Raw genomic sequence first — 16,423 nt, 5'->3', positions numbered from 1 at the left:
AAAACAAAGGAGAGAAATGCTCTTTTATGGACCTGGGAGGGGCAAAGTGTGTTGCTTAAAGTCTCCATCTCCCTGGAGTGCACTGTGAAGATTTATCTACCAGAATGGTTAAATTTTTTTATTATTATTTTTTAAATATATTTTTATTGATTTTAGAGAGAGAGGGAGAGGGAGAGAGAGAAATATCAATGTGAAAGAGAAGCATTGGTTGCCTCCTGCACACACCCCCAACCAGGGACTGAACCTGCAATCCAGGCATGTGCCCTGACTGGGAATTGAACAAGGGACCCTTCAGTGCACAGATAACACTCAACGAACTGAGCAAGACTGGCCAGGCTTAATTACTATTTTCTAATCCTCACCCAAGGATATGTTTTTATTGATTTTAGTAAGGAAGGGAGAGACAGAGAAACACTGATGTGAGAGAGAAACATCAATCAGAACATGTATCGGTAGCCTCCTATGTATCGGTAGCCTGGCTGGGGACCCAACTTGCAACCTGGGTATGTGCTCTGACTGGGAATCAAACCCAAGACCCTTTGGTGCACAGGAGGATGCTTCAACCAACTGAGCCACACTGGCCAGGGTTTTTTTTGGGGGGGGGTGTTGAAGGTATGCTTATTAAAGCTGGGGACAGTAAAACAAGGAAGGGCCTAGAATAGAAGAAGCAACAGAAGAGAGACTAGGAGGGGAAATGAGCCTAGGCTGGGCTGCTTTGGCTCACTGAGAAGTCAGAGAAAAGGGGGTCTTGGACACAGATTCAGAGGGTTAGCTCAGGACGAGCTGCAGCTGTGCATTGATCCCCTGGTTGCAAGTCTCCTAGGGTCCCTTAGAGTTTAGGAGATGCACGCCTTTGAGGGAAGAAGAAGGGGAAGAGAAAAGCATGGACATGCTCCCAGGAGGGAGAGTGCTCCAAATATGGTTAATTTTGATAGAAGCAATTAGGCCTTTACAGTATTGAAGTATATTTCTTTTTATCAGCTGTGGATCAAAACAGGCAGGGGCGAGGTGCATTGAGTGTTCTGTGACTATATCAGAGGATGAGAGTTTATGAGTTCCAAAGGAGATGAATCTGAGGTTTGGAAGGACCAAGGACAATCCTTTCGGCCAAGGTACTTGGAGGATCTCTACAGATTTTGCCAGTTGAGTCTTAACAATGCCATAGTGCATTCAACTAAACCTGAGGTTGAGGCAGAGACTTGTCAACACACCTGATGGCTAAAATGTGTTCCCCAATCACTATGGAGTTCAAGAAGGGTTCCCCAGGTAGGGATAATCTTTTCCAAAAGCACTTTAGCCACAGAAGAGGTAGTAGCCTGTCTACAAGGGAAAGCTTCAGTCTAGTGAGAAAACATACACACCATGACTAAAATATATTTTTATCAGTGAGACAGGGAAGCTGTATGAAATCCATTTGTCAAACCTCAAATGGTCCATTAGGCAATTTAAAATGTCCAGGAGCAGTGCAAAACAGGCTTCCCTGGGTTGTATTTTGGATAAGTAGGACAAGTGAGGTAGGCAAACTTTGTGGCCTTATTAACATTTTCCCACCAATAATGATTTGTGAATGTTACCATTTTGCCAGTGGACCAATGGTTGAATGCATGTACAGTAGTTAGGAGTGGGAATTTTAGAGTGTCCAGTATTTCTATCAGAAAAAAACATGACTATTATAATTAAACAGGGTTTTAAAATTTTTTTGTGGTAATACACAAGATTTACCATTTAAAAATGTATGGTTAAGTACATTTACATTGTTGTGCAACTATCACCACTACCCATCTCCCAAACTATTTCATCATCCAAACAAACCCTGTACCCATTAAACAGTACCTCTTCACTCTCCCCCTTCCCCCAAGCCCTGTAAATCCACTGTCTGTCTCTATAAATGTAACTATTCTAAGTACCTCATATAAGTGGAGGCCTACGGTATTTGGAGGCTTTGTTTCACTTAGCATGACTTCCAGGTTCATCCATATGTAAGAACTTCATTCCTTTTTAAGTTTGAGTAATATTCTATTGTATATATATCACATTGTGTTTATCCACTCACCCATCAATGGATACTTTTTGACTATTGTGAATATGTTGCTGTGAACATGGGTGTATAAATATTTATGAGCCCCTGCTTTTAATTCTTTTGTCTATATACACAGAAGTGAAATTATTGGATCACATGGTAATTCTGTGTAATTTTTTGAGGAACCTTAGCCAAGGTTTTAATATTTAATTTTTTTAAGTCTTAGTATTGCCCAACTGGTATGGCTCAGTTGGTTGGGCATCGTTCTGTGCACCAAGAGGTCGCTGGTTCAATTTCCGGTTAGGGCACATGGCCAGGATGCTGGCTTGATCCCCGGTAGGGGACATGCAGGAGGCGGCCAACTGATGCTTTGTTCTCACATGGGTGTTTCTCTCTCTTCCTCTCCCTTCCTCTCTCTCTAAAAAATCATTTAAAATATATTTTTTAAATACAGGGTTTGAAGAGTTCTCTTATAACAAGAGTAGTATTTGCTGATAATCTAGCCAGGATCTGGGAAGCAGGGGAGATGGAATTGAACTGTGTAAAGGAAGCAGATTAAATAGGCAGAGATGAAAGGGGAATGGAAAAGGCCCAAAGACTTTACAATTTGTTCTATCAGCCCGGTCATCTGAAGCATGGCAGAGTTGGGTGTTCATGTGTTCCCTGGTTTGCCAAGACTCTGTAGGACTTATGAACTCCTGTGGGGGAAAATATTGACCTCCATAGACCTTATTTTTCAAAGGATGACCAAGAACTCCATTTTGCCACCCATCAATAAATACAATGCAAATCCCCAAAGCTTAGCTCACAAAGGAGGAAATAAATAACTGAAAATACCCCTGATTGAACCCCAGGTTCTGTGAGTAGACTCATGGAATTCTAAAAAGGTGGCTGCTAAGTAACCAATGTAAACAGTTTTGGAACCTAAGAAACTAAGGAAGGTTTGAGATGCAGAATCTTGCTTCCCTTTGAAGATTGTATTGTGAGAGGCTATTTTGAAGGTAATTCAAAACACTGCTGTTTCACCAGTGTCTGAAAGGAGCTTATTAGCTCAACTGAATGATGAGAGACAGTTTAAAGTAGCTGAAAAGATTTGGAATTAGGTGTCAAAAGGGGTCAGTATTGCTTCAGGTGCTAACCAGTACTGTGATCTTAGTTATTATGTCTCTTCTCTCTGGGCCTCAGTTTTGATATCTGTAAGATAAAAGAGTAGGAACAGATCATCTTTGCGGCAGTTTCCAGAGTAATCTTAGGAAACAGCAGTATGTCTCTGTGAGTGCATGGCAAGGAATGGGGACTAGAAAGTAGAGGGGAGAAATAAAGAAAACTTCTGATGAGAAAGAAGCAACAAAGGGGATTTGAAACAAGTCAGATTAAAAGGCTGTAGACCCTGATCCCACTCTCCCCACCAACCAAGCTTCCTTTATACATTCCAGATTCCTCTGGGGCTATGGTTTCTTTAATATGCATAAAAACCTCTGAGAGCTTGTCAAAATGCAGTTTTCTAGGCCTCACTTGCAGCCTACTGAATCAATAAAATACTCATTTTAACAAGCTCCTCAGGTAATCTTGAAGCAGAGGGTCCTTTAACCATATCTGACACTCAGAAGCTGACTGTGCCCTCTTGGGCACTACTTTAGACCTTCAGAATCTGTGGGTGGAGGTGAGACTGGATTACTTTTTTAAAGCTCTCAGAAGTGAACTGTGCTAAGGTTTATTGCTTTTTAGCCTTTTCTTCTGTGGCAGTTTCTACTGCTTTAATAACAGAAGGAAGAAAGCAAGATATTACTCTTTTCAGCACATATTATTCAGCCCACTTCAACAACCTCTGCAGAATGACAACAGCAGACCCAGGGGGTGAGCGTGGAGAACTGGGAAGGTGAATAGAAGTGGAACTGAATTGGGAACCTCTGAGAGACCACTCATTTTGAGTCTGGATTCTTATGTCAGGTTTTAACTGAAGGCATGTGGCTTAACCCTTCCAACCCCACCAGAGAGAACGCTGGTTGGTTGCTGCTTACCAGATGGCAGGGCCTCGTCTGCAGTTATGCCAGGTCTGAATAACTGTAGGATGCCGTTTATTCAGCTTCCACTGTCAGTGCACAAAGGCACCTGAGGCCTGCCACTCTGCTTTTGGTTCTTAAGGGCTGTTTGTTGGGAGAGAGGACCCTGCCTCCCAGTGTCGGTCTGGGTAACATTTAAGTTTGGATAATATGACTATGGAGCCTGCAAACTCCATCCGTAGACTTTTCCTTCCCTCTCTATGCACCTTCCCTTTTTTTAATCCTCACCTGAGGGTATATTTATTGATTTGAAGGGGGGGGAGAAAGAGAAAGAGAAACATCGATTGTCTCCCATAAGCTCCCTGACCGGGGACCAAACTCACAACCTAGGTATGTGCCCTGACTGGGAATCGAACCTGCAACCTTCTTGGTGTACGGGACGATGCTACAACCAACTGAGCCACCCAGCTGGAGCTATGCACCATCTCTTTTAATTGCCTACGGCTCAGTGCTACTCAGCTGTTCCCTAAGTGCCCAGTGCATCTAACTGGGACCCTAGAGACGTGCCTTCTGAGGACAATAGTCCCAAGGAAACATGGCTGGGAAGTGCAGAATCTGGCCTTACACTTCTCTTCTGACTCTAAATCCATCCAGGAGAAGCCTCTTCAGACCAAACCATACAACATTTTGTCCTGTCCCCGTTCCTCTTCAAAACATATCTATCCTATGTTTTCTTCCTTTTCAACAAGCCATTATATTAGATCAGGGGTGGGGAACACATGGCCCCAGGGCCTTATATGGCCCTTGAAATCATTTGGTCTGGCCCTGCCAAGACAACCACAGGCAGGACTCAAAATTCAATAAATCTAGGAGCCTTTTTCATAGCTGATTTTTAAAGTGATAATTTTGTATGGCCTATGAATGATGTTATAAATACCCAATGGCCCTTGGCAGAAGAAAGTTTCCCCAACCCTATATAACTATTCCTTGATAATTTATAGTAATTAATAATGATAACGATAACATGATATTCTTTCTGGAATGTTGACATTGTAACCAAAGATTTTTTATGTCCCAGGCTAACATGCATATATCTGAGGATATCATTCCATGTAGGTAGTCATCTTGGGATGAAACCAGTCCTTCTCCTATTTTTAAGTGTTTAGGATCAAAATGCCTCCTGCCTTAGGAACAAGTTATTGACACACTGATATGTTAAGAATTATAAAATATTCAATTAGGCAATACACAGGGCAGGAGAACACTAATATTGTTTGCTTCTAAAAGTTCATTTGCAACCAATGAAAGGAGGCACTGTTTCAGGAAAAATATCACCCTGTGATCATCTTCTGCCATCACCCTAACTTTTCTAGCCTAACTTTTTAAATACGGCCATGTTGCCTTCATGGTTGTGAAGAGGTAGAACAACCAAATTCCATCTAATGTGCAAAAAATCCTAGAGGAATATCATATCAATCATGTGTGACTTGATTTGAGTGGTTATCTGCCGGGGCCAGCCGGCAGGCGAACGAGGACCTGATTGAGGGGGTGAGGATTAGAAAAGAAAGACTCATAGAAAAGGATGGGATCGGGAGGGCTACAGCCAAGGCAGAGCTGAGCTGAGCTGAGCCGGGCTGCGCCCCGAGTTTATTGATTACAAGCTTTTTATAGTGCACCCAGACCACAATACCCAAAACAGTGACCTTTTACCCAGTTCCTGCTCTGCACAAACATTCTTGTTTGTCTAGACACTCTGTCTCCAAGTCAAGGTCTTTGTGTAGGGTTTCTACTCCCTAAAGCAAAGGATACTATGTAATCTTAACTAAGCTACAGGAGGCAGAGGTGCTAGCTCTGCCGACCCACCCTGCGGGTCAACGTGCCAGAGATTTCTCTCTAAGGCGACGCTAGGGTCGGCGAGCCCCTGGAGAGACTCCAGGGCAGCACCCTACCAGGGAGACTATTCATGAGGGGCAGCCAGCCGGCTCCCCACATCTCCCCCTTTCTTTTCTAAACTAAAGACTTAGGCTCTAAAGCTTTTGGGCGGGTATGCAGGTGGAGAGTATGTAGTCCTATTTTTAGGACTTTAATATCTCTCATGAGTGTTTTCAGTATGCAGGGTGTTATTAAAAAACCAAGGACAACGAGAGTAGCCAATCCAGCCACTCCGAGAATTCCATGTTTCCAATCTGTTGCTGAGAGGAAATGTCCCCTCATTCCATTAACCCAAGATTGCGCCATTTCTGCAAGTGAGGTGTCTATCTTAGGCGCTTCCCTCTACAGTTCATCCAATGTGGTTGCTTTGTACGATTGGTGAGATCAGGTTCACAGATAGGCACCCCCTCTGGGGGATTCGTGGCGCTTCCCACAGCGATCTTACTGGGATACCATAAGTCCACATACCATAAGTCCACATACCAATGTGTCCAATCTGAAGCCGACAAAGTCCAAGGCTGTTGACGGCCATCAAGAGAAAAGACTCTGCTGAGTACCGGCAGTAAGGACTCAGACTTAGTAATGCCAATTTTAAAGCAGCCCGCTACCCCATCATTTTTTGAAAAGCAGATGGGCTGATTCTTGGCGTGTCCATGATAAGTAAAGTTCGAAGCCTTCACTGGCTGAATATGAATACTAGAGTGTCCTCCCACTGCCCAGGTGTCATTGGTGTAAATCACCACCTCCTCATGCTGCCAGGTTACAGGTTGCAGCAATGGAGGACTGGGCAGGTAGGCCCAGTGAACCGCCGCAGAGGCTCCAGGGGCGGCCGCGACCAGGGCTATCATAGCCAGAAACAACCGTTCAGGAGTGACCTCCATTCTCTGGTTCTGCACCATCCTCCTCGCCTGGTCGGTCAGTCGCGCGAGGGTCTCCGTCACTGAGTTCTGGGGCGCTGGATTCCGTCGAGATGGAGCTCGGCCGCGCAGGGGCGTTCTGGAACGCATGCCGTACCAGCCTCTCCGGGAGCCACCGCGGCGCTTCAGCATCCTGTGGAAAAACACACACATGCCCTCGGCCCCAGATTAATACCGGATCTGGCCCATGCCAAGCCCCATCAAGCGGATCCTTCCATCTCACCAAGGCTTGGTGCTTAGATGAACTCGGCTGCCAAATCCTTTGGGCTGCAGAGTGGCCTTCAGCATCCAAAATTAAAAAATTAAGAATAAAAAGAGCATGATTTAACTGATTCTGTGGGGTTGGGGGGTACAGCTCCCCCTTTTTTATTTTAATTAATTGATTTTTGAGGGTGCTGTGCGCACGCTCGACTATGCCTTGGCCCTGTGGGTTGTAAGGGATTCCAGTCTTGCTCTGAATTCCTAGTTGGGCGCAAAAAGTCTGAAAACGCTGGCTAGTGTAACCAGGGCCATTATCAGTTTTTATTATTTTAGGTTGTCCTATAATGGCCATGCAGCGTAAGCAGTGAGCAATAACTTGAGTACTGGACTCACCCGGCAAGGCCGAGGCTATTATAAAGCCTGAATACGTGTCCACTGTAACATGAACAAATTTTTGCCTACCAAAGCTAGGGATATGGGTGACATCCATTTGCCACAGATGGTTGGGCAGCAGCCCTCGGGGGTTGACTCCATAATGAGGAATAGTAGTAAGAGCAGGACATGTGGGGCAGTCTTTTACTATTTGACGAGCCGCCTCTCTGGTGATTTTGAACTGGAGTCGGAGAGTATGCGCATTTTGGTGGTGTAGGGCATGGGATGCCTGGGCGGCGGGCACTCCGACGAGGTAAAGTCGGGTGGCTTCATCTGCCCGTCTATTGCCATCAGCTAAAGGCCCAGGTAAATTAGTGTGGGCGCGGATGTGCCCAAAATAACAAGAGTGACTGCGATTTAAAATGGCTGTTTGTATGGCCAGAAATAATTGCTGCACAGTGGAGTTAGTGGTGCCAATAAAGGGCACAGTTTCAATACATGAGAGCCCTCGGACTATATAGTGACTGTCAGATATGATGTTTATAGGCTTGTGTGCAAAGTCAACAAGCACCCGACATACAGCAGCTAATTCAACCTCTTGGACTGAAGAATAGGGGGTGGTCCATCGGACAACTCGTTGCTCATGCACATAGGCGGCGGTGCCCGATGAAGAGCCATCAGTAAATACCGTGTCAGCATCAGGCAAAGGCTGGTCCGTCACTATCTTGGGAAAGATAACAGAATGCCTGAGAAAAAACTGTAAAAGTTTATTTGGAGGGTAATGATTGTCCACCTGTCCTGGGAATTCAGCTAGAGCAATGCCCCAAGGTGTGCATTTCTGGAATAACCAGTTTATCTGGGCCTGAGAATAAGGCACTAAGATGGCCGCAGGCTCTCGTCCGAAATATCGGCAAGATTCTTCTCGAGCCTGTTGGATAAGAATTGCCACATGCTCGTAATAAGGGGTTAACACTCGAGCAGGTGAAGATGGGAGATGCACCCAGCGGAGTGGGCGGTCCTGCCATAGGACGGCCGTGGGGGAATGGGTGGTGGACAGGATGCAGGCATACCAAGGCTTGCTATAATCACAAAAAGTCGCCTGCTGTGATTTTATGGCTGTCTCGACCCTTTGTAGGGCCGCCCGTCCCGCCTGTGTAAGTTGTCTTGGCGAAGACGGGCTTGAGTCACCCTTGAGAATGTCAAACAGGGGTTTTAACTCTCCAGTAGTTAAGCCTAAATAAGGTCTGATCCAATTAATGTCTCCAAGCAGCTTTTGAAAGTCATTTAGAGTATGAAGGTCGTCCACTCTGATGGACACCTTCTGACAAGAAAATAGGTCAGGCTGAAGATGAAATCCCAAGTAAGCAAATGGAGGATGACGCTGCACCTTCTCTGGGGCAATAATCAACCCCTGCTTACTCAAGTCCTGTTCAAGGTCTGCAAAAGCCCTAAGTAAAATTCCTTCTTGACTAGCTGCAATTAATATATCATCCATATAGTGACACAAATAGATAGTGGGATAGATCCGCCGGACTCGGGACAGAGTTGCGGCTACAAATTTTTGACACAAGGTGGGGCTATTTGCCATCCCCTGCGGCAGCACTCTCCACTGGTATCGTTGCATGGGTTCTTTGAAATTTGCTGATGGGACACTAAAAGCAAATCTCTTGCAATCCTGTGGATGAAGGGGAATAGTATAAAAACAGTCTTTCAGGTCAATAATTATTTTGAAAGTGCCTCGGGGGATGGCCGCAGGAGTGGGCAGTCCTGGCTGAAGAGCGCCCATAAGTTCCATAGTCTCATTAACTTTTCTTAAATCCTGGAGCAATCTCCACTTTCCAGATTTCTTTTTAATAACAAATATGGGGGAATTCCAGGGGGAATTAGAAGGCTCTGTGTGGCCCTGCTGGAGCTGGTCCTGCACCAGGTCCTTAGCGGCAGCTATTTTTTCCTCAGACAGGGGCCATTGATCTACCCACACAGGCTGATCTGATTTCCAAGTTATCTTATCAGCGTGGGTAACAGGAATATCAAAGGCCCCACCTAAAAATACCCTAGGCCTGTGCGACTAGGGCGTGGCTGGGGCTGCAAAGGTTCCGTAATTCCATCTCCAGCCTTTTCTGTGCTAGGGCAAACAGGGCACGCTCTCGGGGGTCTAGTATTTTAACCCCTGCCTGTCCAGCGTGCGGCAAGGCAGTCCTCGCTGCAGCAACACCAAAACCCGTCCCAGGGTAACTAGAGGGGTCATCTGTACCTCCTCTCATCCCGCCAGAGCCTGGACCCTGTAAGAGATCTCTCATCTGTTGTAACATTCCCTGCATCTTGCTCTGTACCTCCTCCGCGGTGGCTGCGGAGGGGGTAGGGCCAGACCTTTTTGTGCACTCTTCAGAAAGAAAAGCAAACTCCCCATATCTCTCTCTCTCATACTCTGCAGCGGCTTCTTCAAGATCTCCCTCTTCCTTTGGGGTTAATCTATCAGGCCGGCTATTGCCAATAAGAGGCCCCGGCTCCAGCGGGGGAGCGGTGGCCACATCCTCAGAGTGTGGATCTTTCACAGAGTCAGCACGGACCTCTAGGGGAGGATTCATGCGGGTGCCTTCATGGCGTGGGTCAAGGCTGTCCCTAACCAAATTCCAAAGAGAAAAAGTTTCTACTGGCATCTTTTGGGGTCCATGGGCCTGAAAATATCCCTGCAAGCGTTCTCCTACCTTATTCCAAGTTTCTAAACTCACCGTGCCCTCCTCAGGGAACCAGGGGCACACTTCCTCCACAAACTGCAAAAATGTACGCAGTTGTGAGGTACTAACCTTGGCGCCCCTAGAACGGAGCATTGTTTTTAAGACTTGTGCGAACAGCATTCTACTATTCTCCTGTCCCATGATTTCCTTACTCCCGATGTACTAACCGCCCTCTCCGCTACCGTGGTTGCACTTACCCAGTAGCAATGCGCGCTCCCCGAGCGGTGTCCTCTACCGTCGTCCCAGGTTTTCAGGTCCCTGTTCGGGCGCCACTTGCCGGGGCCAGCCGGCAGGCGAACGAGGACCTGATTGAGGGGGTGAGGATTAGAAAAGAAAGACTCATAGAAAAGGATGGGATCGGGAGGGCTACAGCCAAGGCAGAGCTGAGCTGAGCTGAGCCGGGCTGCGCCCCGAGTTTATTGATTACAAGCTTTTTATAGTGCACCCAGACCACAATACCCAAAACAGTGACCTTTTACCCAGTTCCTGCTCTGCACAAACATTCTTGTTTGTCTAGACACTCTGTCTCCAAGTCAAGGTCTTTGTGTAGGGTTTCTACTCCCTAAAGCAAAGGATACTATGTAATCTTAACTAAGCTACAGGAGGCAGAGGTGCTAGCTCTGCCGACCCACCCTGCGGGTCAACGTGCCAGAGATTTCTCTCTAAGGCGACGCTAGGGTCGGCGAGCCCCTGGAGAGACTCCAGGGCAGCACCCTACCAGGGAGACTATTCATGAGGGGCAGCCAGCCGGCTCCCCACAGTTATCAATTCTGGCCTAGTGACATCTAGGTAAAAGCTGGCCCTTAACAAAAAGAAATCCACCAAGAGATGAGATTTAATACACAGAAGCCAGTGAGATAAATCAAGCCCTAGGGAGAGAAGGTGCTGTGCTGAGTGTTATAAGTCAGATCTGAGCCAAAGGACACTTTGTGCACAGGGCAAACAAGGCAGGCGTTGGCACTAAGCATAACGGGACACAGATAATGTCCCCCAGGGAATGGCAAGGCCAGCACAGTGAGTGGTAGATAGTGGAGCTTGAACCAAAGCCAGTGCTGCACAGAGGTAAAGTGCTCCAGAACTGGGATCTGGCAGCTGTGTTTGAAGCCTCACTTCTCTACTTACGGCATGTGTGATCTGAAGTAATTTATCTACCTCTTTGAGCCTCAGCTTCTTCCCATAGGAAATAAAGACCATAATATCTTTCCTATGTAAAGCCCTTAGCAAAGTACTCCCTAATTGTCAATTATCATTATTAGGCCAAGGAAGTGCTTTGGAAGGAAGTGTTTTTTTAAGCACTAAATCTAGGCAATGGTCCTCTACAGTGTTTTCCATGCCAGCCGAAACCTGAAGACAGTTTGCCTAGTAAATAATGAAGGTGATTTAACGTGATTTACCCACTTGATAAAATATTTTGCAGCTGTTAAATATTCTAACAATGACGACTATAAACAATATGGAAAAGAACCAGGTGATTCTGAAGGCTAGTGGAGACAGAAGACACGGTTCCTGGGCAATGCAGTTAGAGCCACATATTTAATAATGTGAAGTGTCACAGGATTAAAAGTTAAAATAACGGTATGGGCTAGAAGTAACTTATAAATTTTTGTATGCATGGAGGCCCAGATAGGTCAAGGAAGAGTTACAGAGCAGGCAGGAATTGAGTTGGGCCTGGAAGAGTGGATAGAATTTGTGTCAGGTACGGAAGAAAGGCTATTTCATATAGAAGGCACAGACGGAAGCTCCATGCGAAGGGAGGAATACTGGGAGGAAGGCTAGGAGACTCAAGAGGTTACACGTCAGGACAAGGTCATTAACTGGAGTCACACTCATGGGGAACTTTGAGTGCCAAGCTGAGTTGTCTGAACTTTATGCTGTAAGCCTTTGAACAGAGAAAGCCACATATGAGGAAAAACTGGATGCAGGGGATGCTGTTGAAAAGCAGTAATTCCTCATAAGGAGATGAGGAGCTGAGCTTTGGGGACAAGTGTGAGATTGAAAGCAAGGGTCTGATACAAGGAATATTTAGAATGTTGCACCTTTTATTTCTTTCGTCCTTCTAATTCACATGACTTTCCCCTCTTCCCATCTACTTCCCAAGTCCCTTTCTTTCTGTATTACTATGGGTTACCAATTTCTATTGACCTAGAGCTCTCACCAGTTCCTCTTATCCCTTTAACAGGTCACGTCTCCAGGCCCTGCCTCTGGACCAGGCAGTGTGGAAGGAAGCATTCGCTGGGGAACAATGACCAGGAACCAAAAGGGAAAGGCCTTTCTCCCCAAATGTCTCCATCAGGCTCTCCCCCCACGGCTGGGATGGGGCATGGTTTTCTCCTACGTAAAACCAAGAGACAAGGAGGCGTGCACCTCTGTCTCCAGCGTGCCTCCAGTCTTTCACTTCAGCCCGCAGCACTGTGCATACTTCAAGAACCAATATTTGAAAAAGGCCTCTTCGAACCTTACCTTCTCTCAGGAAGTGGTGTGGCAGCGAGGGCTACCCAGCATTCCCTACAGCCAGTACAGCTTTGACCACCTCTACAATGCCGACAACATCATTCGACCTCCCCCCATCAGGAAGGCCCGACCTGAGAAACCTGTCAGCTTCAGGTTCTTGGATTCTTCAGGTCCCTCAGCGAGGGTCACCTCCCAGGCTGTGAAAAGAGAAAGCTCTGCCGATCTTAAGAAGAAGCTAAAGAAATCAAAGTCAGCAAGCGCAGTCCAGGAAACATCCTGCTCTCCCATTCTTCATCCCGACAGGGATCTGGACACTCTGAGCCCGCCTCTTTCTCCAGATGTGAACCTGGAGAAGAGGGAAGCCTGGCTTCCATCCCATGAGAAAGAGGCCAGAGCCTGGGAGGCCATCGTGCTGGAAAAGCTGAACAAGCGCACTGCCCGATGGATCCAGAACAAGCGTCCTTTAAGGCCTGGGGTAGCCCCCAACAAGTGGCAGAGCTTCTTGCGCCAGCAATACGACTGGAGCCACATCCGGGATGAGCTCACTTCCACCAGCGACTTGGAGCTCTTGAAACAGCTGGAAGAAGAAGAAACAGCAGATTTTGAGGATCGAAGTGTCATCCTGCCCACTCAGGAAAAAAAGGAGCCAGAGCTGCTGCTTCCTGTTTACTATAGGTAGACTGGCTGGGCCTCAGACATGCCTTTGAGAATCCCTGGCTTCCCTTTGAGGATTCCTGGGTGGGCTTACACTCTCCCGTCAACCTCTTATGTTTTCCACTGCCAACTTGCTCTATAGATCTCCATAAAGTAAGGTTTTTCAACCTTGGCACTAATGACAGTCTGGGTTGGATAATTCTTTGTTGTAGGGGGCTGCCCTGTTCATTGTAAGATGTTTAACAGCATTCCTCTGGATGCCACTAGTACTGTCCAGTTGTGACAACCAAAGATGTCTCCAGACATTGACACATGTCCCCTTGAGGGACAAAATTGCTCCCTGTTAAGAACCACTGCCTTTAAAGGGATTGGTTCTCAGCCTTTCCCTTTCTGCTGATCCAGTTACTATCCAGGTGCCCCCAGAAATGTATCCATGGTGATAGTAAGGATAGCAGAGCCCATATGGCTCTGAGGTTTGGTCCTGTCTTATTTTGAACAAGAAGCCAGAATGTCACTGACTCAAAAACTGACTGGCAGCCCTAGTCCATTTTGCTCGGTGGTTAGAGCATCGGCCCATAGACGGAAGGATCCCAGGTACAATTCCAGCCAAGGGCATGTACTTCAGTTGCAGGCTTGGTCCCTAGCCCCGGTCAGGGAGCGTACAGGAGGCAATCAATTGATATGTCTCTCTCACATTGATGTTTCTCTCTCTCTCCCTCTCCCTCTCCTACACTGAAAAGCAATGGAAAAAATATCCTCGAGTGAAGATAAAAATTTTTAAAAAGGGTATTGCTGGGAGGATGGTCACTCTATGGTGCTGTCCAGTGGCTGCAGAAGGAGTGGCTCCACCTGGGAAGGGGGAAGGTGGCTGCAGACAGGTCCTTCTGGAAGCTCCATATTCAACTGGCACCTTGGGGGCAAGGCCAATAATTAAATAGAGGTGTTGTTTAAATGCTCCTGTGTATATGAACTGAGCTTAAAAAGGAAATGGAGTGATCTAATGGAAAGGTCCACCTCCTACCTTTCCCCCCTTTTCTCCCTCCCTCTCTCACTCCGTCCAAGGTCGCCCAATTACTTGCCACACGTGCAGAGAGTTGGAACTACGTCTAGCAACAATAAGACTGCCGAGGATATCAACAGAATGAGAAGCATCTACCAGCTCCCAAGCCAGACCTACTACCGGCAGGTGAATCCCCGAGCTGGAAAGTTTGCTTACTGCACCAGCAACGTCTTTGAGCAGGAAGTTTACTTTGGTAATACAGCTGGGCCCTGTGGTGGGGCTGGGGTAGACCAGGAGCAGGGAGGCGGAGGTAGCTGGGGCATGAAACAGCCATGGTGTGGATGAGGCCTGGATGACCAGGGTGTTCACATTAATATTTCCGTAACATTCCCTGGCTATTCCCATAAGAGCTGCTTGGTTCTTTGCCGGGGACAGGGGTGCGGGTGGGGTGGGGTAGGAGGGTGGGCAGATATCTGGTGGGGAGGAAATGGTTCTCCCTCTTCCTCCTTTCTCTGTCCCTCTGTCTTACTAAGGAGGCAGTGGAGGGTGGGATTGTAAAGCAAGCAAGGTTTGGCTTTGGGAACAACCCACCTCTTCTCTGTACACCCTCCTCCCTCCTCTCACTTTGAGATATCCCCCCACCGAGGTGCTGTGCTGGGGAAAAGAGCACAGGCTTTGAAGTCGGGTAGATCCGAGTTTAAATCCTGGCTTAACCCCTTCCTCCTAACCTTCAGCAAATTATATAATCTCTGAGCTTTATGTACCTTATTTGTAAAACAGTATTAACCAAAATGCACTTCACGTAAAAAGGAGACAAGAAAGCATCTACATTGCTTCTTACCCAATGTCCACTAAGTGCCCACCCTGCTACCCCTTAGGTGCCTGGGCTCCCAGGGCACCCAGCCTAGGTCTGCATGTTCCCAGCTGCTCATCCTTCTCTATCTCCATCTTGCTCCTAAATTTCTATAAACTGAAAGTCTTCTTAAAGTGCTTAAGAAAAAATATTTATGACTAATGAGAGATGAGTTAGGTGGCCCTTCATTAGTATCTAGCTTTCCATAGGAGACAATGCCTATAAGCTAAGACAGGCCCTCCCTGGTCTCCCAGGCCTTACAGAGCCTGGTCGTCATGAGTTCTGGGGGTTTAGAGTGAGTGGGGTGAAACGAAATTGGGCCTGACCCTGGTAACTGAAAACTAGGGAAGATGAAGGAGGAAGGTGCTGGGGACTCATTTCTTTTCTTTTTTTGGTCCCTTCTGTATATTTTATTTATTTGACTCATTATTTCTTTATCTATTCATAGATAAAGTCCAGGTCATCCACCAGATTGGTGCAAAGAGAGACCAAATTTTCCTGGAAAACCTCAGCCGGTACAACAAGCAGCTATCTCAGGTCTTCCCTGAACCCCCAGAAAGGTGGACTTCCCAGCCAGTTCCTGAAGCACGTAAGCAGGAAGCTATTGTGGGTGTAAAGGCCGAAGTGTGGCCTTTTTTTTCCTTCCTGTTTTTCTTTTTGAATCCTCACCCGAGAACATGTTTTTGTTTGTTTGTTAAATATGTTTTTATTGATTTGAAAGAGGAAGGGGAGGTGGGGGGAGAGAGAGAGGGAGAGAGAGAGAGAGAAAAACATCAATATGAGAGAAACATCCATCGGCTGCCTCCTGCACGCCCCCATCAGGGATCTAGTGGCAACCAGGTATGTGCCCTGACTGGGAATTAAACTGGTGACCTTTAGGTGCAAGGGACAACACTCAACCAACTGAGCCACACAGGCCAGGGCCCAAGGACATATTTTTTTTGATCTGAGAGAAAGACATCCATGTGAGAGAGAAACATTGATCGTTTCCTCCCTCCTTTCTGCCCCTCCCCTATATGCACCCCAACCAGGGACTAAACCCACCACCTTCTGGTGTAGGGGATGACACTCCAACCAACTGAGCCACACTGGCCCAGGCGCCATTTTTTTAAGACCCTTGTTTTATAGGGCAGGGTACCACCAGCATCTAGGAGAGTCTCCTCCTACCAACTATCATCGCATAGCCCTGGCCAGTGTGGCTCAGTTGGTTGGGCTTCCTCCCGTGCACTGAAGGGTTGCCAGTTCGATTTCTGGTTAGGGCATATGCCCAGCCAATCGTGTG

The 16,423-nt window shown here is 46.9% G+C and overlaps 2 protein-coding genes across 7 annotated transcripts in view; one reads left to right on the top strand and one right to left on the bottom strand.

The window, feature by feature from the left end:
* Positions 1–16,423, top strand: part of HEATR4 (HEAT repeat containing 4) — a 51,116-nt gene that overhangs the window by 12,310 nt on the left and 22,383 nt on the right. For all 3 annotated transcript variants that reach the window (XM_081121872.1, XM_081121874.1, XM_081121873.1), the window contains 3 exons: positions 12,363–13,309; positions 14,351–14,541; positions 15,590–15,730. In XM_081121872.1, the coding sequence (XP_080977998.1) occupies positions 12,426–13,309; positions 14,351–14,541; positions 15,590–15,730 (1,216 nt within the window). In that variant the 5' untranslated portion in view covers positions 12,363–12,425. The remainder of the gene's footprint in view (positions 1–12,362; positions 13,310–14,350; positions 14,542–15,589; positions 15,731–16,423) is intronic.
* Positions 5,607–10,825, bottom strand: LOC308549413 (uncharacterized protein). Of its 4 annotated transcripts, none has more exons than XM_081121955.1 (3): positions 10,381–10,595; positions 8,041–8,165; positions 5,607–7,005 (listed from the first exon to the last, which is right to left on the bottom strand). In XM_081121955.1, exons 2-3 carry the CDS (start codon positions 8,142–8,144, stop codon positions 6,279–6,281), a joined length of 831 nt encoding a protein of 276 aa, XP_080978081.1. In that variant the 5' UTR covers positions 8,145–8,165; positions 10,381–10,595; the 3' UTR covers positions 5,607–6,278. The 4 variants fall into 4 exon arrangements, 3 of the variants coding, with proteins under 3 accessions (XP_080978081.1, XP_080978082.1, XP_080978080.1); XR_013997752.1 differs by lacking the exon at positions 8,041–8,165 and adding an exon at positions 7,096–7,151 and having other exon boundaries at positions 5,608–7,005; positions 10,381–10,622; XM_081121956.1 differs by lacking the exon at positions 8,041–8,165 and adding an exon at positions 10,663–10,825 and having other exon boundaries at positions 5,608–7,005; positions 10,381–10,488.

This window comes from Miniopterus schreibersii (assembly GCF_964146895.1).
Source record: "Miniopterus schreibersii genome assembly, chromosome: 1".
NCBI lineage: Eukaryota > Metazoa > Chordata > Mammalia > Chiroptera > Miniopteridae > Miniopterus > Miniopterus schreibersii.
Note: the sequence above shows the minus strand (reverse complement) of the source record. Positions and strands in the feature narration are given on the sequence as shown.

Excerpts from the sequence above, each read along its gene's own strand:
- LOC308549413 (XM_081121955.1), bottom strand. The coding sequence starts at position 8,144 with ATGCTGACACGGTATTTACTGATGGCTCTTCATCGGGCACCGCCGCCT. Across the intron at positions 7,006-8,040 it reads CCTATTCTTCAGTCCAAGAG|GATGCTGAAGCGCCGCGGTG; the intron begins GTTGAATTAGCT and ends GTTTTTCCACAG.